This window comes from Megascapheus bottae, unplaced genomic scaffold (assembly GCF_031878675.1).
Source record: "Megascapheus bottae isolate mThoBot1 unplaced genomic scaffold, mThoBot2.hap1 H_1, whole genome shotgun sequence".
Classification (NCBI taxonomy): domain Eukaryota; kingdom Metazoa; phylum Chordata; class Mammalia; order Rodentia; family Geomyidae; genus Megascapheus; species Megascapheus bottae.
This window is the reverse complement of record NW_028327858.1, coordinates 3993885-4019742: the sequence shown is the minus strand read 5'-3', so window position 1 is coordinate 4019742 and position 25858 is coordinate 3993885. Positions and strand designations below refer to the sequence as shown.

Sequence of the window (25858 nt, the reverse complement as noted above, 5' to 3'; positions counted from 1 at the left end):
GTGGTCCTTGATAGTGTTTATATATACTAACCATTACTTCAAAAGACTATATTGCATCCAAAAATAATATAAAATACAGTATTATCAAGGTCTCCCTCAATTCCCTCTTAAAAGTAAACTGGCCCAATAATAAAATGATGCATTTATTGAAAACAATGCAAATAACATCTATCTTTCTCTTGATGCCAATGGACAAATCAGAGAACTGCTTCACTTGATAGCACTGAATTGGAATTTAAGAATCATCAGTAACTACTAGCTTTCCCCTCCTTTCATGTATTAGAAAGAAAAAGTAAAAACATCAACCACAGTTGTAATAGATATAAAATAGCTCAGCTATTCCAGGCTTCTCTGGACCTCATTTTTCTTCCATTAGACGTTAGCATTTAGGCAGCTTGCTGTAAAGTGTCAAGATATCTTAAGATATCATCATTACATCACTTAGTTACAGATCTAGAGCACAACATACACTGATGACCTATTATGATTGTAAACTGTTACCTCGTATCTTCCATTCCTCGACTGTGCTCTGAGTGGATGAATACCTTTCTCTTTCTGGATGTTTTGAAACAGAGATTAAACACCACCATTCTACTCACTACATTAATTGTCCCGGTCCTACTTCTGTATTAACTCTGAACTCATCCCACTAGAGTCTATAAACATCAGAAACAAGTATTTCCTAACCCAGACGATGGTAGAGGATAGGAGAGATTCATATGATGTGAAAGATGGGTGGAGTCAATTGCCAACCTGTTTGTTGGAGTGAGCTGGATGATTTTCCTCTCTAAACTAATGGTTGCAGGTTGAAGTCTGTACAAGTCATGCCTGTGTGAAAAGCAATGTAACACAAATCACCACTGTGGAAGATGAACCAACCGACATTCCAACCCCCACCATTCATGGCATCACATCAAGGTACCAAATTTTTGCCTGTTAACCTTGAGCCCATCCCAGCCACCTCCTTGTTGTAAGTGTGTATATAGGTTTCATTTTTTTATATTAGTTCCCAGGTGTTCATCTTCGTTGGACATGTAGTAACATAGGAACTGAGTTCTCTGCTGTTACTTATCACATTTAGTAACCTCTGAACAAATATCTGAATGTACAGCATCCGCTCATTTAAACGAGTGCTTTCCTGAGTCCTTTTGTGAAGCAAATTGGGATGACCATTGAAAAACTTGATTTACATATCCAATTGTGTTGAAGCTAGAAATATCTGTGAATATACACAACAGATAGTCTTTAGATTGCTGCTTAGCTTATTAGATAGGTAGAGTCCCTTTATCTGTTTCCCAGTTGTGGCTGAGAAATGAGTATTTGAAAGAGAGTTCTTTTAGAACTCATAGTTAATAGTCATAAGAAGATTGAATGTCCTTTCCAAAGCCAAAGTAAGATGAGAGTTTTGTATTTCTGCCCCAGTGTTGATACATATAGAATATAAAATAATGCAATATATATAGAGAGAGATCTCCAAATTTTCATTTATTGCCAACCTCTCTCTCACTCTGCCCTAAATGAAGCAAATATTGCTCTTTTCAATCTCTTCAACTTTATCTTTACTGTATAAGGGGAATCATGTGGCATACAGTAATTTAAGTCTGGGTTCTTTCACTTAATCCTTAAGAGTCTTCCATATTCTACATATTGGTAGTAGATATTTTTCATCACCAATAATATTCAATTATACCAAAGCATCCAAATTTGTATATAGTTTGTATAATTTCCATTTTTCATGAAGAGTTTCTGTAAACATGCATATATACAAATTTTTTATACCAACAGATTCTCATTCATTTCACTTAACTGGATCATTGAGCCGTAAAGGCTTTCCCATTGATTACAAAGTATCTTTAAATCTTACAATCCTGTAACACTGTATTTGTACATGGGTCTCTCTGTATTTTCACTAAAACTAGATATTACGTGGAATTATTTTCTTTTATTTGTATAGGTCTTTTAATAGTGCTTAGTAATATACTATTCTTTTTAATTTATGTTTCTGTAATGACTTCAGATTTTGACATGTCTAATTTGACATCTATCTGTCTAATCTAATGAGGCATCTCCTCAAATTTTTACCAATTTATTATTTCCATTCATTGTTTTCTTCTTGTTGAGAATTTAGAGTTTTCAATATAGATTTTGAATGTTATTCACAGCATAGGATTTGCCAAAACTTTTCTCTGGTCTATGGCTTATCTTTTTGGTTCAATTGCTTGTGGCTTTTTCAAAGCAAAGGTTTTTCCTTAATTTTAATCATCTAATCATTTTTTCTCTTTTATGGTTTGTAAATTTGATGTTGTATACAAGAATACAAGAATCTCTTGACTCATGGGCACCAATTCTCTCTCTCTCTCTCTCTCTCTCTCTCTCTCTCTCTCTCTCTCTCTCTCTCTCTCTCTCTCTCTCTCTCTTTCCCTCCTGCTCCACTCTCTCTTTCCTTTTCCCTCTTTCTGTCAGTCTTGGGGCTTGAACTCAGGGAGGGCCTGGGCACCGTTCTTGAGCTTTCTCAAGGTTAGTGCTCTATCACTAGAGCCACAACACCATTTCTGCCTTTTTTTGTGCATGTGGTATGGAGGAAGTAAACCCAGGGCTTCACGCATACTAGGCAAGCACTCTACCAATATGTCATGCTCCTGGCCCTCCTGCCTTTTCTTCTAAAACTTTTATAGGTTTACATTTGAATTCACATTTCTAATTCATTTTGTGTAACTTTTATGTAAATTAAGGTATAGGACAAGATTAATTTTTTGTGTAAGTGTTCCAACACAATTTATTAAAAAGACTATTCCCAATTATTTGGGAGACTTTCACAAAAATAAAACATATTTTGTAGGCCATTTTTTTACTTGTTCTGTTCAATTGAGCAATACTTATGTGTATATTCTGACATTATACAACCTTGATTATTATAGTTTTATAGTACATAATAGAATCATGTTCTTGTAACTTTGACCTTTTAAAAATATATTTTTTAGCTTTTCATATTGTCTTGCCTTTCCACAGCAGATTATAGAAACACTTTACTGCAATATACTGAAAAAAAATACTTCCATGATTTTAATGAGAACTGCACTGATTTGTGGATCATGGCCATTTTCATAATATAGACTACTACAAGTATTAAGTATCTTACTCATTTATTTGGATTTTCTTTCTTTTACCTCATCAATCAGAATTCAACTGCTAAATAAAATTCCATATTTCCTAATATTTAGAGTGAATTTCCCAATAATTCAGACTATTTCTCAAATAAGTTTCATTATCATGTATGGAAAAAGTCAGTTATTTTCACAAAACATCAAATTTTGTGGCAAAATGTTTTTAGAGTCTGAATTGATATGCTCTCTTTATTGTAAAGTCACTCTAAAGCTTTATCAGTTTTGTAGATCTTTTAAAAACTGCTTTAGTTTTATTGATTTTCTATCTTATTTTCTGTTTTCCACTCAATTGATTTCTTCTTTTTATTGGTTTTTTCTTCTTGCTTTTTATATCTTAAGAAAAACATTTCTCAAAGGGAATAGTTCACATTATTGATTTAAGAGTAATATTTACTGCTATGTGTTTTCCTCTTACCTCCGTTTCATGTGATTCTCACACAGTTTGAAATGTTCATTTCACTTATTCAAAATGCCTTTTTAATTACTCCTTTTAATTTTTCTATTTAGATTATACAGAAGGAGATTGTTCACCTTATAAACATTATGGGATTTTGTTTTTAGATTCTTCTTTCTGGTTTTCTGGTTTAAATCTGTTACAGTCTGAAGATACAGATTTGTAATTCTCTTTTCTATTAAATTAGATAAGTTTTATTTTGTGGCAGAGAATACAATATAACTTGGTAAATGTTCAATGTGCCTCTGAGGGGAATATGTATTCTGCTTTTGTCAGAATGTTTTATAAATGTCAATTAGCTGAAGTTGAGTGATAGTGGTGCTCAGATTATCTATGTATTTACTGATTTTCTGCCAGGTTGTTCTATCAATTGTGAGAAGACATTCCAAGCCCCCAAATATAATTGTGGCTTTGTCTATTTCCTCTTTTGGAGATATGATTTTACCTCGTGTGTTTTCATGTGTTAGTACTGGGTACGGCTTCATTGAAGATTGCTATCTGGATAAACTGACCCCTTTTCATTGTGTATTACTCGTTTCTCTATCTTGCTTTTAGTCTATTTTGTCTTGATTTGTTTAATGTTTAGTGGTTTAGATTGGTTTCCAGGATAGTTTAATGTTTAATGATGTAGATTGGTTTCCAGGACAGTTTGAATATTAAATTGTGGTCATCTGAATCCTGTTTAAAAATTGGGGGGGGATAAAGAGGGAGGAAAATACAGAGACCTTCGAAAAGATTCTTCTCTCTCCATGCTCTTTAGAGTAGTTTTAGATTCCTATTTTGCCACAGCAGCTACAATACTACTCCGTGGGGGCTATTTATGAGTGAAGAGTAAACTAAAAGCCACAAAACAAAATGGGAATATTCTCCACGCCACCTATGCCCAACTTCCAAAACACTTTGGTTGCAGGTACTCCAGGCAGAAAGGTTGGGTTTTTCTGAGATCCTGTCTATCAGTTCACTATAATCCACTGTAACTACCCTTGGGTTAAAGATGGAAGAAGGACATTTCCTCCTGTGACATTCACTCCTTCCTGTTTGGTGCTCTTCTTGATTGCCTTCTATTTGATAACTTTTCTAAATCCTCAGATACCTCAGAGCAGCCTTTTCCACTGCAATCGGTGAGAGAGACAGGCTAGAATTGGTAACCCCTGGTTGGTCAGCACGGAAAGTCCCACTCCACTATAATATTTTATAATTTTTTAATTATCATAGTGATGTATAGAGGGGTTACCATTGCATTCGTAATGAACACTGTTATCCCTTCCCATGTTTTTCTACCACCTTCTCTCCCAACACCCCTCCCAAGTTGTAGCATTCATTTCCAACATATTGTCTTGTGAATATCGTGGTTAAAATGCCTTTGGCTAAGATCTATTGAAAACTTGATAGGCATCATTCACAACCAACTATTGGCAAATAAAATCTTTCCTTTCTTAAGACTATACTAGCAAACACAGTAACAATTTCCAAAGGCAAGACTCTAATGAGCATAGTCTGCCAAGCCATTAATCAAAATACACCAGCACCAAAGCAGTTAGCCTCCTGTGTGCATATTATTGTTTGTATAATTTCATTATACTCCTGGCAATGAATACGTGTTAATTATGTTTCTATTCTGGTTTCCTAAAGATCTCTCTTATGTTAGCAATATGCAAAATCAAATGTGAAATTCTCCCAGAAAAAAAATCTTAATAGTCTAACTTCACATCTATAGAGTAGAAAATAGCAATGTGATTTCTGATCAAATATGTATTTCTTAGATTCCTATGTTCTTTGGGTAAAGTGTCACTAAAGTTTAACTTATATATGTGTATATATATATTTAATAACATATAGATAGCATCTGAGCTTTTTTGGTTACATACCTGAAGTATATCAACTCATATTTGGACTTAACTTATAGCTTGCATTTTACCACACCATCTTTAATTCAAGCCCTTATGCATGTTTCTCATATTTTATATAAACCAAAGATGCACCTGAACATAGAAAGACCAGATGAATGCTCTAGTTTTATAAGCTGCTCCTCCGGCAGCAAAGTCCATTTCTATGTTACGTTTTTCCATACTTGTCATATTATCATCAGCTGTGTCCCCAAAGAATACTAACTACTGATCGATAGCCCAGACATGTCTGGCCATGGCCTACATGTGCCCTGGGTAGTTCATTTATTTTCCTTGGTGGATTTGCTAGAGTGGAATTTAATCAATAGCTAATTCATTAATTCTGGTCCTGGAGAATGCAGAGACGCACTGGAGGAAGATCTCTGGCTGGCTCCAGCTTTGATTGAAATATGACAGCCGCACCAGCTGACAGCTTCATAGGACAACGAGGCTGTCTGGGAAGTTTACTTATAGAGCCCCCCAAAGAAGGAAAAGCTCAGAAAAAAATGTAAATAGGGGAGATATTTCATTACATTTGTGCTAGCATTCCAAAATGTATGATTCCCAGGTATGAAATTCAGGAGAAAGCAGGCATGGGCAAAGATTGGGAATTTGATTTCCTTCAGTTGGAACAAAGATGGGATTCTTTTTTCTTTTTTGGTTCCCCATTAATTTAGGGCTACATTATTGATGCAGCATCTGAAGGCATAGTTCTTTTCTTTCCCACAGTGCTCACAAATCATTATTTTAAAATTTGCCTTAGGGTACTGAGTGGTGTCAGCAATCCTTTTATGCCCCAACTTTGGCAGAAATATTTATGGACCAGCAGAGATAGCCCTTATGTCTGTACATGAAGATTAAACCATGATGAGTGTTTATAAAATTCCAGGATACCTTCAAATTACTTAATTTGGAGTTCAGCATGGCATGAGAGGTCAACTCTTATGAGTAGAAGTGTTCCTTTTGCTTTACTAATATAGAACAAAGCTATTAGTTCTTTTTTAAAATACTATATCATTAGGAAACTCTTCTATCTATCCTTGATTTCATCTCTGGAGTTAGTCTTTCAGTGGTTGATAGCTTGAGGTGAAGTTCAAAATCCATAAAATTATGTGTGTATGTCTTTAAGTCATGTTTTTTGTTATTGTTGATTTTTAAAAATGGTATAATGTATAGAGGGATTACAGTTACATTCGTCAGGTTATGGGTACTTACTTCGTGAACTTTGATACCCCTTCTCATGATTTGTCTCCATTTCCTTCCCTCCCCACCCCTCCCAATCATCTTATTTCTTTGTTGTTGATAGTACTAGATATTGAACTCAATGTGTTTCACTTGATAGGCAGATCACTCTCCCACTTCAACCATACTTTCTCCAGCCTTTTATTCATTAGGTTATTTTCTCAGGTAGGGTTTCACACTTTTGCTTCGGCCTGGGCTTAGACTACAGTCTTATTTATGCCTCTCACATAGCTGAAGTGATAAACATGTATCACTACACCTGTCAGGAAGGACTCTTAAGAGAGCATTTGAAGTACATGTAATACTGTTGCACACAGCCAGTCAATAGTTATACTATCAGAATAGATTTTAAGAAATATTGCTTTGGTGCCTGGAGTTTGGCCCAATGGTAGAGTGCTTGTCTAGCATGCCCGAAGACCCGGGTTCAATTCCTCGGTACCACATACATAGAAAAAAGCTGAAGTGGTGCTGTGGCTCAAGTGATAGAGCTCTAGCCTTGAGAAAAGTCCAAGTACAGTGCTCAGGCCCTGAGCGCAAGCCCCACAACTGTCAAAAAAATGAAAATAAGAAATATTGCTTTGATGGTCCATGAGTTCTGATTTTCAAACTCACTGTAAGTTTGAGGATATATTGCCAGGGAATGAGATGTTCAGGTGATGTTGTTGTTGTCTCTATCATTACGGTTTGAACTCAGTGTGTATACTTATGATTGCTCTACAGACACTCTAACACTTGGCACATGTCTCCAGCTTGGATTTTTGCTTGTTATTTTTGGAGATAGTCTCTCACAAAATTTTCTCTCCCAACTAGCAGAAAAGTATAAAATAGACCGCATTCTCCTGAGAAGCTAGGGTAGTAAATGTAAGCCTCTAGCACCAAGACATGGAATACAGAACTTATTCTTGAAAATCTGTCATCCTTAGTTCCATTCTTTCTTCTTCCCAAACTCCTACATATGCTACTTCCTCAGCAAAATCTGGTTCTTCCTTCTAATCAGTGTGGTCTTGGTCTGTTTATCCTTGGCTTTCTGGGTACTCATTGGTTTCTTCCTTTGATTCCATTACAATGCCCCCTCATTAGTTCTGGGTATTGTCAATAGAAATCTACACCTTGCTCTTCAGATAGTACAAGCATTGTTATTGTTTTAGTCATACTGAAACTCAAAGACCCTGATCCTGCCCAACCCCCTCTCCCAGTCTCCCAGGGCTCTGGCTCATTAGTTACAGTTACCTATTGATTTCCTATTGTGATATCCACCTACACTTCCATAACCTTGAGGCAAAAGTTAATTCCCACCAATCATCTTTTCCAGAATCCATTTCTGGAGGCCTACTAGCATTCTACATCTTATAAAATACCTGTATCGCTGGCTGTTTTTAAATCCTCTAAATTCATTAAGCATCCCCTCCCATCTGGTTCCTTTTGGAACATGTCACCTCTTTTCCTCTTCCTTCCACCACTCTTACCTACCTGTGCTTTCATCATTCAAAGTGATAGAACCAGATTACTGGGGGCTGTCTCCATTCAAATTAGAAGCAGATGAAGAAAAACTCCACTTTCCATCTCTTCCTTATTACTTTAAATCTTCTCCTCTGATTCTTAGAAAATGCTACTGACTTGCAAATTATTTTTTGTAGTAAATCTCACTTTGGTAATTAAGATTCACAATCGAGTATTTAAAAGTTCTATTTTATCTCCAACAAAACATTAATATTGCTTTTAGTTCAATGCTTCCATCATTTCGCAGAATTGGACCTAGTTGTAGCTTTTGCTTTTTCCCTCTTTTATGCCTCCTACTTTCCATCCTAAAGTGTCTCATCCTGATATTCCAGTATTACTATGTCACTGTTATTAATGACAGAGCCCTCAGTGTGGAAAGTGACACTTTCTTGGATAGCTATCTTTTTGTTTGTTTGCTTGTTTGCACTCTAAGTCTTGAGTTGGCTAGGCAAGCTCTTCCACTTGAGTCATGCCTCCCAGCCCTTTTGCTGAACAATTATATGTTGACCTTGAGATATCTTCGTGAAGATCTTTATGCAGCCAATTTCCCAGGTCTGAACATTGAACCATGTAGCTGTGGGGTACATGGAGTGGAATACAACCTCTAACATTTTGCATTCATCTTTATAAAGGTGGGTGGTAAGAAAGGATTTCCCCATACTGCTTTCTAATTTCTGTGGTATCTTAGACTTTGTGAAGTGACAATTGGGAGTGATAATTACTGTATTGGTGGTCACAATGTTATATAGTATGAGAAAAGTTTAGTAATAATCCTGTCATCAGTGTAACAACTAAAAAGAAAAATATTCAACAAGGATTCTGGACTCCACACAACAAATTCATGTAATAAAATGTGTGGATGCATAGTGACTTTCATCAGAAGATACTAAAGGTATCTTAGATTTCATTCCCTGCTCCTCTGAGAGATAAACTCTTGCAGTTATTTCATGAACAAATCTACAAAATAAGAGAGAAAAGATTCATTTGAAGTTTCACAGTTTGTTTATGTCTATGCATAAGTGTACAATGTATTGATCTATTCAAAAAATTCTCCAGCTTTTCTTTTCTCCAATATTTAATATTCATTCCCTAGGGCTTAAGTATGTTTCTCCCACTTTCCTCTCAAATATCAAAGTAAGTAATGCTACGCTGAATGCCATTAATAATAGTTATTTCTCAGCGATGTCTCACTTTCAAATTAGCAACCACAGATTCTCAATGTCCCTCTAGTTGGTTCTAATGAGAGCCTGTAAAGGTGTTAAATTCCCTGCTCTTTGATCATTGACCTTCATGTCCAAATCCTCAGAAGTTAACATATTCATATGAACACTAAATAGAGGTAGTCTCATTTCACAGTTACGTAGCACAAGAAAAGGAAGTCACCATGACATGAGTTCTACATGGACCTTACTAGTTCACCAGCCTTTGTGTGGATGTGCCAGGCCTGTCAATGGCACGCCAATGTCATCTTCTCTGTAGTTAATTATGCAAAGAATACAAAAGAGGAGTCTGCAGAATGTGGGATTAATTCAAGAGTTGTTCACATGAGAATTGTAACAGTAACTGTACTAGTAACCTATGAAACAGTTCCCTCATTGGTGGCATTAATTTCCTGTAGAGAGACTCATTCCTGCATGTGTTATATATGTACTCTCAAGAAAAATGGAGTCATAATTTTTAGTAGCCTATTAAAATAATGAAGCTTATCTTAACTGCTGTTTTTTTTCTATGTAAATGTTTGGGTTTAATTGAATTCCTAAAAGTGATGTCACCTAAAATTCTGATAAGATCCAGAAAAACTTGGCACACAAAAATCTATTTCTGTGATTAAAATGTTATTTAGCACATGGAGGGATGTTCAACTTCAGTTACTGTGATTTTCGTAGCCAACACTTTTGAAGTGAAGAGCTAAAACATAGGGGTTTGCTTTACTTTAAGGAACCTATTGGAAAATTCTTCATTGGGAAAGTACCCTGCCCTGTGAGTTTTGATCTATCAAATGTTACAGCTGGAAAGTCTAGACATTTTCCTTTAAAAAAAGAAAATTAATCTTGAACATCAGTTTTACTCACTTTTAAAGACAGCAAATATAAAAATAATCTCTTTCCTATTTACAGAGTTTTACATTTACAGGTTCTGGCATGTTATGACCATATTCACTACAACAAAGAAAATGTCATAGAAAACAGTCAAGTTCTGACCAGATATTATACCCTCACTGTGTGCCCATCCCCCAGAAAAAGAAGGTTCATGTTTAAAATGAAATTGTAGATCAGTGTTTAAACATCATATGTCTTTATTTTAAGAAGATGATGATAAGAACACGATGACATAAAGGTTTCTTATGACAATCTCTGATTTCTATATTTCTGACCATAGCCAACCATGACCATTCTATTACAAACTTAGAATAGAGATAAATGTGAGCAATTATTTTGGCTACCAGTAATAAAGCAGCCAACAATGGAAACTTCAGCTAGAAAAATTCAGATGCAGGTACATGAATGCTGGCATTGGTTCAATAGCACCACACACCAAGACCACATCCTTGTTTATTCTGAAAGACTTTCTCAAATCAATACAAGATAATTCCCAGGGTTTGAGGCATTATGTATAAAAGAAAAAGAGGAGAAGAGAAAGAGAGAGAAGGTAGCAACTTTGTCCAGAGCTAACATTGCATATAATTGCCTTAAAAATCGTAACCATCTTCTGGTTACTTCTTTGATCCACCATATATCTCACCAATGGTACTAGCTGAGGCCAAGCAAAGGAAGAGGTGGGTAGAAGCAGAGATAAGGTTTGCCATATCCCAATTCTACTCCTCTTGCCAAGTCATGGTTTTGTCCAATTTCTGCTCATCAAACCAAATATTATATTGATGTTTCTTTCTTGTCTGTGAACATAAAGTGAGAGACCAAAGACTCATGTCATGTGTTATTTTCCCAAAAGCTAAAGATAGTCGTGATTGAATCCTTTGTTACATCCTAGTCACATAGGTTTGAGTATACATAGGTTTTAGTTTATCTTAACTATAACTTCTTCTATTTTTAATTAGGAAGTGGATGAAGTAGATCTTTTCATTCATCTCAATGAGTAATTGAATAGTTGGTGTAGCTGGGAATTGAAATGATAAATATTGTCTTTTTAGTAATATTGTTTGAAGCCAGGTGTGGAGGTATAATTCCCAGCAATTGAGGACTGAGAATTCATGGCCAGCTAACATTACTACTATTATAACTACTACTTCTAACAATAATCAATAATAATAATAATTTTGTCTGGTGAAGATCTCTTCAAATAGATTGGGCATCTCCAGGAAAACCAAATGGCATTATTCTTGGATATGACCTTTTACGGAAAGCATGGCATCTGTGCCCTAAAATCCAGAAGCTAAGGGAGGATCACAGCAGAGACAAGGTTTGCAAGGCAGTGACATGTCAAAAACCTGAAGATGTCTGCGGACTTACTTGCTATTTTCCTGAAGCCAAGGTAAAGGGTCCCAAATGGGTCAATGAAGTGTGGTTTCCTCAGCACACATACCAGGTAGCATTCCTGCCTTCTTCCGCCATGTTGATTCAGGATGGATGTTCCCACTACAGTGTTCAGGTACCCAAGTAGAGGAGAAGGAATGTTCATAAAAAGTCCTGCTGTCCCCAGGAACATTTCAGCCTTCCCATTTGTCATCCTCCTCACAGGAGATATGGGCTCATAATAAAGGAACATCCCAAATTTGTATTTGATGGAGGGACCTGGAAATTTCTTTATAACAAATCCATTGGACTACAACTGGGAGTTGTTTACATGACAATGATGGGTAACAGTGAGCAGAACCTTTCATGGTTTGTCGGAAAAAGATTGTAGAATTATGGTCATTTGTAGATTAATGCTTATATTAGTTGCTGTTTAGGAATCAAATCAATAATGCAGCCAGACAGAGGAGTTTGTAAATGGCTTTTATTGACAAACGATATGGGAAAAAATCCTCAGTTTGAAAGTAGGATTTCATATAATGAAATAATGTTCCTATTTATCAATGGTATCGCCCCTTTCATGACTACAGTTACTACCAAATGCATACAATTCACTGCAAAAGAACTCGGGGATTAAGAAAATGAGTTATTGAAACAATATGGATCAAAATACAAATGACTGTGACTGACGTAAGTTTAGCAATAGTCATCATATAAGAAATTTATAAAGCCTCACAGTTGCCAACTATACATTTATTTTCTTCAAAGTTGGCACTATAACTAAATTTTTTCTCATTAATTTTAAGTCATTAATGTGTAGTTTGAATAATATACTTTTATAAAATTATTTCCTTGAAAGAAAATATAATAATTTTCCTATTAAAAATATTCTCTGTGAATGTAATTATACAATGATCTCAGCTTCCTCAGTAGCTAGGGATTACAGATATGAGCCATGGGTGCCCCTGAACATTGCTTTTATAAAAATTTATGTAAAAAATTGAACACCAAAATAAATGACAATTTGGTATGCTCATCTTAAAATCACTATTTTTCAGAATAAAATGGACAGTTTAGTCTAATTTTAAGTCAAAAGAATAAAATAAAGACCAGAATCAAAGGAAACCAATGTCTACTGCTCTATCATAAAAATATAGATTATTTTATTTAGAGTAAGTGTAAATTGAAGAACAAGATAAAAAGCATAAGTTAAAGTGAAATGATGTCACTTTCCCAAAGGCAAATCTCATCTAATAGTCTCAAAAAGAAACATCATATCCACTATTTTTATATATCAAATGTGCACACTATTAAAAATAGATGCAATTTATAATGTTGACTGAAAGTCTTATACAGATTTCAGGAGCAATATAGGTATGAACAGGAAAACAATAAAAATAAGTCAGTTAAAGTTGCAAAGTAACAACTTGTTTATAAATTTTGATTTCAGAGCTAGATGTGTATGTGTATTTTCCAGAGTGAGAGGTTGCAGAAAAATTGTGTGTGTGTGTGTACCAATTTCTTGGCTCTGTCACTAAAAACTAAAGATCCCTAAGGTACTTATTCAAACTTCACCACATAATTATTGTCATGGTTCTCAAATCCCAGTGAATATCAACCCTGGAAGTTTTGTTAAACAGAACATAGGGCCGATCCCCAGAGATTGTGGATCAGTGGGCCTGGATTAGACTGGGAGAATTTACATTTCCAATGTGTTTCCAGCAGATTACTTCTGTAGATGGCCCAAGGACCATACTGGGAGAAGTATTAGAGGTGCAAAATGGAGAATAATGAAAAGATCATCTCTCTCTCTCTCTCTCTCTCTCTCTCTCTCTCTCTCTCTCTCTCTCTCTCTCTCTCTCTCTCTCTCTCTCTCTCCCTCTCTCTCTCTCTCACACGCACACACACACGCACACACGCACGCACACACACACACACACAAATCATTTCTAGTTACTGAAATTTCCATTTAAGCTTCCTGAGACAGAGAACTTGGAGACTGAATTAGAAGGTTGGGAAACATTCTTTGCTTATGAAATGAACTCCCAAGAGAAATACCTTCTTGGGAAAAAAAGTTCCCTATGGGACCTATCAGTGAACTAAGCCAGAGTGATTCAGAAGAAAAAGCCCTCCAGAGATTTGAAGCTAGACTGAGAATGATATCAATAATGAAAGGTCAGAGGCAAACCAGTCCCAATGACTCGTTAGCAGATAAATATTTGAGGAAAAACTCGAGATAACTATTTTGAGAAAAGTATCATCAAGAGGAGGATAAGTACTATGTATATTTCCTGAAGCATAGACCTGAGGTGCTTATGTGCCCAGAGCAAATGCAAATTGTTGCTCCTTGTCTTAAAATAATAGGGGACTGTACTGCTTGGCCTTGACTAGCTTTCTTTACACAATAACATATAAACACACAGGGTAGTTTTCTCTCTGCTCTTAAAAAAATTGAGGTGGCAATAAATTTACACAGAAAGTGACATCAACAAGAGAATTGAATGTATCCTTAGAATTAGAAGACTTATCTGGATGCTTCATTGCTAAAAGAAATTCATGATTATTGAATTATCATGATTAGCTAAAGAACACAGGGGTAAACTTGAAAACTGACCTGAAATTTTCTGCTTTGAGTAACTTCTGAAAGAAATGGAAGTAATAAGCCAGTTGAAGACAGAATAAGCATTGCTGAAGACAGAAGTCTCCTGGATGAGGTGATGTAAAGATTCCCAACTTCTCAGGAGTCAGGAAGATTGAGGATCATTAAGTTCAAGGCAATCCTGGGGAAAGCAAATCTTAGCTGAAATACACACACACACACACACACACACACACACACACACACACACACACACACACACACAAAAGGATTGGGATGATAGCCCCACTAAAATGATGTGAAGATGCTACCTTTTGCAGTTATGCTGAACTTGGTTTAAAAGTTTGGTGAATTATGGAGGCAGGATTAAGCTAAAATAAACAAAAGCAATATTCTTAAACAGTGAGTGATTTTTTTTCTTGTCAAACAATACATCTATATAAGTAATGTAACTTATGCCAAGTACAGGTTCTCAGGCTTCTTTGCAGCAAGTCCTCAGTATTTTATGTTATATATACAGTATGTCGGTCTCCCAGACCCTAAAAGAGCATGCAAATAATTATGTGATTGTTCAAGCACATAATTCCTTTCACAGCTTCTGAACAAAACACACAGAGTTAAAAAGGCCTTTCAAAATTAATTTCCATATAAATTCTTTTTAATGTGGAAGACTTTTATACATGGCATATATATGTATATGTATGTATATGTATATACTTCTGTTAAGCCTTGTCTGGTCTGAATATTGGGTTCATAAATAAGTGATCATATAAATTATAAGGAAAAATCAATTTATTATAAAAAGAAGGATCAATGAGAGCTTTTATAGATATGCTTTCAAATTAAACTATCATTAAGATAAAAACATATATTTCAAGGAAATTGTTCATTTATAATGCTGAACAGCTTTGTACTAGAAGCATTTGTTATTCCAAAGATAATTTGTATTTATAAGATACAGAAAGTTGAGCATGGCTGAAGACCAATAAAGAAAAAAAAAGCTTTATTGTATCATAGCATTTACAGGATTGGACTGATGCTGGGAAAATATATTTTGAACCTATGAAATATAAATATTTTCATCTTGGATCAAGATCTTAGAACAAAATAGTCCTTTCATGTAAAAACATAATACTCTGAATGAAACAGGTATTTAAAGTCTATTTGAAACTTTCAGGTATGTTGTAATGGGATTCTCTACGATTCCCAGCCTGGATACCACTGTTGTGAAGAGAAGTATATCCCATTTGTTCTGAACTCAACTGGAATTTGTTGTGGTGGTCGAATTCAAGAGGTGCAGCCAAATCACAAGTGTTGCTCTGGGTATTATGTTAAAATTCTTCCAGGTGAGTATCCTTCCTGGTTGTATTCAATAATTTGGGGAAGTTGAAATCATAAAGAAATAACTCATGTCATTAAATGAGTTCAGGTTATCTTTCCAATGAAAACTGAAGGACAATATATAGCCAATGACCTCTTGTCTACCTTAGAGTCCCTGTCTATTTGATAAATATATTTTCACATTTTTAAGCAATGTTCCAGACTTCTGAACTTTTGAGTTACATTCCCCGTTGTGATCTATCCTTAAAAAAAGGCATAGAAACATATTTTTCCTATCCTCTAAGTTTAGTGATGATTTCCTGAGATTCAGAAAATCAAACATGGAAAAAAACAAGGTTAAATATTATTTATTTATTTATTGCTTTGATTTCAATACTAGACATTGAAGTCCATGCCTCTCTTTGCTGGGCACGTTTCTAGCCCTTTTGTGTATTGGATATTTTTGAGACAATGTCTACCCAGGCCAATACCTGAAGCAAAATTTTATTGTATACTTCCTGTCATAGCTGAGATGACAGGCATGTAGCACATCTAGCTTATTACTTTAAGATGGAGTCTGAAGTTTTCTAACCTATCCCAACCTAGAATTATGATCCTCCTAATCTCAGCCTCCTAAGTAGATTGGATTACAAGAATGAGCCACCAGCACTGGCTAAAGGCTAAAGTATGGCAGTTCCTCAAAAGACTAAACATAGAGCTCCTCTATGACCCAGCAATTCCACTACTTGGCATTTACCCAACTGTCCAGAAACAAGATCATACTAAGTCCACCAGCACAACAATGTTCATTGCAGCATTATTCACCATAGCAAAGATATGGAACCAAGCTAGATGTCCCTCAGTTGATGAGTGGATCAACAAGATGTGGTATTTATACACAATGGAATTCTATGCTGCTGTCAGAAAGAATGACATTGCCCCATTTGTTAGGAAATGGAAAGACTTAGAAAAGATCATATTAAGTGAAGTAAGCCAGACTCAAAGGAACTTAGGCTCAATGGTTTCCCTCATTTGTCATAATCAGTAGAAACCTTGGGCTCTCCTAGCAGAGATTTGCAATAGAGCAAAACCTTGCTACAAAAGGCCATATAGTATGACACTAAATGAAAGGATCTCTAGGATATAGAAACATAAGCCATATAATGAATGATTGTTGTTCTTAATGTACTATGTTATCTCTCATCTCTTTTGCTGTCCTTTGGTTATTTCATATTGTTACATTATCTCACTTTGTTACCTGATATATCACATATATTTGTATTTGGTTATTTGAAATTGGATAGGGAAGGGGGGAAAACAAGATGAGGGGTGGGGTTGGGGGGAGGGAAATGGGGACCAAGACGTGTGAAAGGGTATCAATATATGGGAATTAATGCACCTTCTATCTGGCAAATATCATGTAACCCTTCTATTAATTACAATAAAAAAGAAAGTTTGGTGATCTGAGATTTTAGTTTAATGTAAACTTTATGGTTATATAAACTTTATGTAAACTATTGGGTTAACTTAAGCATTCATTTGTAAATGTAGTTTATATTGAATCCAAGGAATATTAAATGAGAAATTAGCACAGTGTCTCTTCTCAAAACATCAGAGCAAAACTGGAAAGTGTAGTAATTTCATACCATATAAATTTACATGTTCAAGAACAAGGACTTCACTCTTGATTAGATTTTTCCTCATAATTCACAGGGCAAAAAAAATTCCGTCATTATAGCAATGCTGTTATGTCATTCTCCAGGATAATACATATATGTGTGTGTGTGTGTGTGTGTGTGTGTGTGTGTGTGTGTTCTTTTCCTAATTGAATAACCCCTATTTTTCTTTTTTTATATATATTTTATTGTAATTAATAGAAGGGTTACATGATATTTGCCAGATAGAAGGTGTATTAATTCACTTACATTGATACCCTTTCAGATGTCTTGGTCCCCATTTTCCTCCCCCCCCATCCCCACCCCTCATCTTGTTTTCCCCCTTCCTTATCCAATTTCAAATAACCAAATACAAATATATCTGATATATCAGGTAACAAAGTGAGATACTGTAACAATATGAGATAACCAAGGGACAGCAAAAGAGATGAGAGATAACAAAGCAGTATGGCAGTTCCTCAAAAGACTAAACATAGAGCTCCCCTATGACCCAGCAATTCCACTTCTTGGCATTTACCCAATCATCCAGAAACAAGGACATACTAAATCCACTAGCACAACAATGTTCATTGCAGCATTATTCACCATAGCAAAGATATGGAACCAACCCAGATGTTCCTCAGTTGATGAGTGGATCAACAAGATGTGGTATTTGTACACAACGGAATTCTATGCTGCTGTCAGAAAGAATGACATCACCCCATTTGTTAGGAAATGGAAAGACTTAGAAAAAATCATATTAAGTGAAGTAAGCCAGACTCAAAGGAACATAGGCTCAATGGTTTCCCTCATTTGTTATAATCAGTAGAAACCTTTTCCTCTCCTAGCAGAGATTTGCAATAGAGTAAAACCGTGATACATAAGGCTATATAGTATGACGCTAAATGAAAGGACCTCCAGGATATAGAAACAAAAGCCATATAATGAATGATTGTTGTCCCCTATTTTTCAAGTAAGAAAATATACTGATCAACATGAAGATTTCATGAGAAACCATTAACTTCTTGTAGCTCCCAATGTTTAACTATTAAACACTGTCAAATGCTTTGCAAAATATTTCATATTTCAGAGCTTTCATCAGAAGTTCTTATCATGCCTTCCCTGTAAAAAATTATATTAAAAATTGTAATTACAAGTGCCCGGTGTTTGTCCTAGTGGTAGAATGCCTGTTTAGCATTACAAAGACCAAGATTCAATTCCTTCATACCACAGGCATAGAAAAAGCCGGAAGTACTGCTGTGGCTCAAGTGGTAGACCTCTGGCATTGAGAAAACCTGAGAACAGTGCTCAGGCCCTGAGTTCAAGCCTCAGGTCAGGCAAAAAAAAAATGTAATTGCAGAAATAAAGTGAACATCTCCTGGCATTTAGTTCTTACAATCAGTACATAATCTTGCCATCAGTACATGATATGAGACTTTTCTTGGTCAGATATACATCTAAGTAATAATGTTTTTGATACAGAAGTGACTGGGCCCTTGTTCTCTGGAACCATACAGACAGAAAGCCAGGAACCACAAAAGAAAAACTCAAAGGAAAGTGTATTTGGAAGTGAAAGAAAAGTCATGAAAGAAGTTACCAAAAACTCTGTATGGAGAAGGGAATAATGAGGGGTCCAGTGGAGTTGACTGGGAGGGCTTTTTTTTCCTTTTTTTTTTTTTAAATAGGACAAGGCTCCTCCCATTTCTTCTCCCTTGGCTTTGCTCTGATTGCTTGATAACTTGGTCATTCTACTCCCTGGTTCTTTCCATCAGTTGAAAAGGTACCAAGAGCCTGATGGGAATAAGAAGAATTTGAGCAGGAACTCAAGGCAACAAGAAAGGCAGTGATGGGGTCTACTGTTAGCAGCCACATGTTAGATCCTTATTGATTGATGGATGGATTGATTGATTTTTGCCAGTCCTGGTGTTTGAACTCAGGTCCTGGACATTGTCTCTGAGCTTCTTTTGCTCAGAGCTACTTGAACCACAGAAACACTTCTGGCTTTTTCTGTGTATGTGATTCCAAGGAATTGAACAAGGTTTTGCGCATCCTAGGCAAGCTCTCTATCACTAGGCCAAGCTCCCGGCCCCAATAACTCTCTCTCTCTCTCTCTCTCTCTCTCTCTCTCTCTCTCTCTCTCTCTCTCTCTCTCTCTCTCTCTCTCTCTCTCTCTCTCTCTGTGAGTATATATATATATATATATATATATATATATATATATATATATATATATATATATTGCCAGTTCTGGGCTTGAGCTCAGAGCTTGAGCACTGTCCTTGGACTTTCTCAAGGCTAGAGCTCTACCACTTGAGCCTCAGCACCACCTCTGGCTGGTTTTTTCTATGTATGTGGTACCGAGAAATCGAACCCAGGTCTTTGTGCATGCTAGACAAGCACTCTACCACTAGGCCAAACTCCCAGCCCCCAATAACTCCCATTTAAAACAAGAGTTTTTTTTTTTAATTTCCACAGCCTACACATATGAGATACATAAGATTATGCAGCAAATATAAAAAATTCCAATGAAAGTCATTCCATATTTATAGCACTCATATGAAAGGCATTTTAATATTCACCAAACTGTTGAATGTGTACTATATTTTGAAGGAGCTCATTTTTTTTCCAGAAAATTAGAGGATCTGCTATGATGTCAAAAGAGAGAGAGAACATAAAAATAATGCAATCTCATGGAATTGTCAAAGCTCCAATACTTTATTTTCCACACCCCTAAATGAGGAGATCTGACCTCCATTTCCAATCTGTAGTCTTCATTAGTTAGTTTAAGGCTGTTTACACCAAAGAAGATACATAGTATTGCTGTTTTTTTCTTATGTATAAATGTAATGAAATCCTGCTAATCAAGTGTCCAATATCCCTGGCTAAGATGACTGTAGGCATTTTAATAATTAGAGGTGAGTCTGAAATATTAGTTCATAAGATTTCCATTTTTCTTTTTAAGACTTTCCTCTATAGTAACCCCATAACAAAGAGCAGTAGAGAAAAGTATGTTCATTCTCCCCATTTCTTTTTATAAATATGCTAATGGCCACAACTAAATGTTAATATGGGTCATTCTTGGGTAAGAATAACAATTAACTGTTAGACCACATGGTAGCATTTAGAGAGAAAACATTTTCAAGTCTGACCTGAAATAGATTCATTTTGAGAGGTTAATGAGAAGGTGACTGATCCTTCTATCTTATGTCTAATAGCCATTTTTTGAAGAAAAAAATTAGTTTTATTTTTCATTGATATAATTCATATTTTTTACTAAGAAGCCTTTTTTTAAGCGTCTGAAGCATGCAGGGCCTATGGCTAAAATATCTAACCTAATTAGTACTTGTTATACTTAAAATAGCCTTAGGAGAAAAAAATACGTTGCTATCCTATTAGAGATATATACAATATTCTGTCTCACAATTATCTTAAATGATGTCTGATTGATTGATCCTATGCCTAGACTCTGTGACACTGTTATCGGAAAGTTTAGGAATTTAACAACCTCAATCCTTAAGTCTGGAAAAAAGAATTCAGGGAAGATGGACTATAAGTAAGGATGATAGAAAAGTTTATTAGAAAAGAAAGCCTGTGGCAAAGATATAATGCAAGAAAACTACTCTCAGCCCAACTCAGCCATCTCTGGGCATCGTTCTTAGAACGTGGCTTTGTTAGTGAGAATTGGATGGCTTTCTGACTGAAAGGTCTCCTTTATGTCTCCTGTAAAATTGTGATGCCAAACAGTCACTGTCTAATCCTTGTTTCATTTTTTTTTGCTTTCTTATCTCCTCATTCTCTTGTAGCTCCTCTCTGATTCTCAGACAAGTGTTTGTTCATGAGTTTATCCTGACAATTAAATTTCAATAGGCCACAATTCTCTAATTGACAAGTTTTCTACCAACTCTTATTGATATTATATTAAACTTTTCCAATGAGAGAACATCTCTACCTATGAAGATTTGTGAATACATCAACTATACTTTAGATCAATCAGAAGACTCATTTGACATGTTAAAATTACACATGTAAATATGACAAAATAGTTTACAGTGAACAATGAGCTCATTTTTTCCTTCCTCCATGGGCCACAGTAGCATCTTAATGAATTTTTTCAATTTCTTCAACTTATAGAAATCATATTATTAGGATATAGTCAATGTTCCATAAGTTCATTTTGGTAGTTTGGGGGGAGGGATGTACATCAGTACTCATAGGGGATATTGATCACAGTTTCATCATAAGGCCATTAGTCTGATTATCCTATTAGATGACTCAGAGATGAGCTGAGAAGTGTTCTCTGCCCTCCCATTTTCTAGAAGAGCTTGAGAAGTTTGTTTTTATTTTTTTTAACTGGTAGAATTTATGAGAAGGGCCTGGATCAGAACTTTGCTTAGTTGGATATTTTGATAACTTGGTTATTATTGTTATAAATCTGTTAAGAGTTTCTATTTCCATATGATTTAGTCTTGGTAAGCTTGTATTTCTAGTATTTGTCCAGCTAATGGGATAGATTTTTGAGCATGAATTTAAACAGAAAAACTCCAGTGATATATTCTAAGAGCTTTTCACATGTTTTTACAGTCTTCATGTATGGATCCATAGTTAAATATGGTCTCATATTTTTATATCACTTCACTAAGCAACTCATCTTTTTTTCCTAACAAAGCTGTAAGGTATCGAGAACTCCTAAGAAAACCAACTAATTAATAGGGAACAAGCAGTTCAGGACTATAAACTTATAAGGCAATCTTCAATTGTCCAGTAAATGTGTTCATTTTCCTTGGAAAGTTGGACAAGCCATTAATGTATACCAAGAGGCAGTAGAGGAAAGAGAAAAGGAATGGTTTAAGGTGCATGAGCAAGTAGAGAAACAGTCCAAATAAGAGACAGGAGAGAAGTCAAGGATTAGGCAGAAAACGGTTAAATTGAGTGGTGAAATCACTGGATGGCTTGAAGGTTGGATTTTAGAGGTGCTAATTTTTGGTAATTTTTTTCTAAAATAGTCTTAGAAGAAACTATCTTTAAAAGTTTCTATCTTTTGTTTTTCCTATCTTTTAGAAGCCTCTCCATACCTTCTTTTCAAAGGGCTGAATGTTGACATCTACAATATTTGAATCCTTTGATATTAAGATATTAGTGAAATAATTATCACCCATAGCCCAGAAAGTATAAATGCATCCAGTTATATGTAGATTTTAACCTCTGTTTACTTAGTTGAGTTTAATTATAAGTGACTGTTATTCTTTATGTATTATGTTTTTCTCTCTTCTCTTGTGTTGCCCTTCGGTTAATCTCATATTGTTACAGTATCCCACTTTGTTACTTCATACATTATATAGATGTTTACTTGTTTATTTGAAATAGGAGGGGAAAAATGGGGAGAGGAGGTGGAGGAAGGGAAATGGGGACAAAAACATAAGAAGGGATATCAATGTGTGAGAAGTAATGAACCCTCTATCTGGTGAATATAACTGTAATTCCTCTATACATTGAAATAAAAAATTATAATAAAAAAGAATATATAATTTAGTACCAAAAATTATAATCATATGCAATATAAACTTATTAATATAAACTTATTAATTTCTGGATGTAACAAAAGTTATGCTAAATAGAATAGCATTCCCACTTCCATTCTGCAGTGTCATTTAGTCATATAGATATATGTATGTATGTATGTATATATATATATATTCATTCATTAGAGGAGGGAAAACAAGCAACAGCATTCTTACTATTAAATTATATGTGTGTTGTATGAGAGGAGAGAGAGAGAACAGGCACACATTATACACCTCTAACACAAACCTTTTAGGGCCATGTTATTAAGATTTTGTAACTCCAATAGAATGGCACACCTTCTTGTCATCTTGCCAGTCTGTTGGCCTCAGCAGAGTAATTGTGGCAAAACTCACTTGTGAAACCGGGAGACTTATCTCGCAGTGCTGGCAACTCAGGCCTTGGTCCTTCCTGTCCTAAACTGACAGGTGAAATATGCTGTCCAGATGAAGAGCACAATCGTGTTTCCGTGGGCATCGGTGACTCCTGCTGTGGCAGGATGCCGTACCCCTCCTCGGGACACCAGATTTGCTGTGCTGGGAAGCTCCATGATGCCCAGGACCGACAGTGCTGCGGGGGGCAGATCGTGAATGGAGATTTAGAATGCTGTGGTGGCCACGAGGAGGGCATGGTGTATGGTCGTCTTCCAGGTAAGGGCCCTCATCTGCCTTTCACTACATACAGACCCCGAGGAGCCGAGAGCATGGGAGAGATGCCCCAGGAGTGAAGAATTTTACTCATAATGAACATTCTCAGTGCAGTAATGGGGAACATACTGCATAATCTGTCCGCTCCTGGTTTTCCCCTATGTCTGATGCACTTCTTGAAGACATATCAAAATGCTTGGGAACAGTGTTACATCCATCAAAAAAAAAAGAAAGAAAAAGGAATCTAAAACACATTGCCACATTAGTGCATTCGTTCTGAATCAGAATGGTACAGTTTAGTAAATACTCATAATGTTCACATTTGTAAAGCATTATCATTGAATAAGTATTTCACCATCTCACAAGTGTTGTGCCAATGTTTCTATATTACTACCAAAATGAATCTTTGCAAACCTTATGATAAATACTATTATTTACATGTGTTTTAATGATGAAAGAGACAAGGGTGTGTCAGTGGCAGAACACTTGGCTGGCGTATGTAAAGCCCTAGGTTTGCTTCCTAATACTACAAGAATAATTGTGAATAAAATGAAAGCAGAAATAAAGAACTGAATCATCAACCTGAGAAAGGAGATCTGGGGATTATGGTTTGAAGCCAGGTGGGGCCTGGGAGGGGGAAGATGCTAGATTTCATCTTCTAAGTAAGTAGCAAAAAGCCAGGCAGCAGATATGGCTGAAGTGGTAGAGTACTAGACAAGCAAGTACATAGAGCAAGACCTTGAGTTCAAAACCTTGTACTGGGAGGTGGGGGAGGGGGGAACTAAAAGTTCAAAATCATACTAGTTAAATCGAGAATATGGAGAGACTCTGAAACTTACATAATTGTATGGAGTTCTTTTATTTAAAAAATTCTGTAAGCAAAACAAAATTTGAATGACTATTTGTAATGAAAAACCAAAAATGATGAACCTTAATTAAGAGAGATCAAGTCCCATATCATTACTCCTATTTGTAATTCCATTTACTTGGGAGGCAGAGAACATCTTCCAGTCCCACCACCATCTACATTGGAAGAAATCACGAGAAGGATCTAGATCTAGACCAGCCTGGAAATAAACAAGGAGACTTATCTCAGAAATGGCTAATGTAAAAATGTCTTGGAGATAGCTCAAGTGCTAAAGTATCTGCCCAGTAAGTCCAAGGCTCTGAGTTCAAACTTTAGCACTGACAATAAAGGCAAGAGGAGAGAGAAAGTAATAGAAAGCTAGAGGTGTAGCTTATTGGGAAAAAAATAGTGTGTACAAGTCATTACATTTGATCTCCTAAACTACAAACATATATATGTATACATATTTATAAGTATATACACACACATATATATATAAATTAGGAGCGAGAAAGAACTGAAAGGTAAGTCCATTTCCATTGTTCCATAATTATAACTAAATTAAATTGTTTTTAAAAATATTTCCACTATTAACTGTAATTGCTGTTTTAAAATTATTTCAACTTTGGAAAAATGTTTCTAAGCCTTTGAACTCATTATTACAATATTATATATATATATATGAGATTAATGCCCAGATTGGGGAAGCCTGTATTAAGGATCTTCCTGGGATTTCAGACTATTTTCACTTTTCTGCACTAAAACTGATTTGCAGTGACTTGTCTCAAATATCTGTCAAGTTGACATTATTGCCTGCATTCCATGGGTATTTTTTCTCCAGTTCTGAATTTGAGTTGCAGTCTATCCTGAATGTCACTATTCTATCTGCAGATTAACAAGAAGCATAACTTTTTCCAATATAGTTATGAGTTGCTTCTCTTCATTATTTGTATAATCAAACAATCAACTATGTTGTTTCAATTCTAAGTCCATTATTTTCTTTGAATGGATTCCTCTTTGGAACATGATTTGAAATATATTAAGTTATAATCCCCTTCTTAGTAATAGAGTAGTTTTTAACTAATTCCAGTTTTCATTTTTGTAATTTTGTTTCATAATTTTTGTATCTGATTTTCCTGTTTACTTAAAACTTTTCTTCTATGCATCTGACCTCAGAGCCTTGATTCCCTGCATTCAGTATCTTCCCAAGTTGGTGCTAGAGTGACTTCTTCAAGGCTTAGCAATGCTTTAGATAGAGCTACTGAACCCAGATTCAATATTTTCTCCAGACAGAACTTCTTTTGAGATTTTTTCACTTATTATTGAAGTGCTCTTTTAAAAAGTTTTCATGAGAACTTCTCGTTGAAGAGATGAATATGAGCCACAACATGGTATCTACTGAAATGATTATTGAAATGACTGATTTAAATAATTATTACTGCATTTTGGCTAACTTTTATGTGATTTTTAGAAAGAATAAACTATGGGAAGTAATATAGAATGCATAGTTCACCT

The 25858-nt window shown here is 35.5% G+C and overlaps 1 protein-coding gene across 1 annotated transcript in view; it reads left to right on the top strand.

Annotated features, from left to right (window-relative positions):
- The window catches only part of LOC150039010 (usherin-like), a gene marked incomplete at its 5' end in the record, with an annotated part of 572498 nt that overhangs the window by 402875 nt on the left and 143765 nt on the right, over positions 1–25858 (top strand). Inside the window, 4 exons of the mRNA XM_090328110.1 lie at positions 806–918; positions 11534–11735; positions 15493–15661; positions 23278–23499. Of these exons, the coding sequence (XP_090184236.1) occupies positions 806–918; positions 11534–11735; positions 15493–15661; positions 23278–23499 (706 nt within the window). The remainder of the gene's footprint in view (positions 1–805; positions 919–11533; positions 11736–15492; positions 15662–23277; positions 23500–25858) is intronic.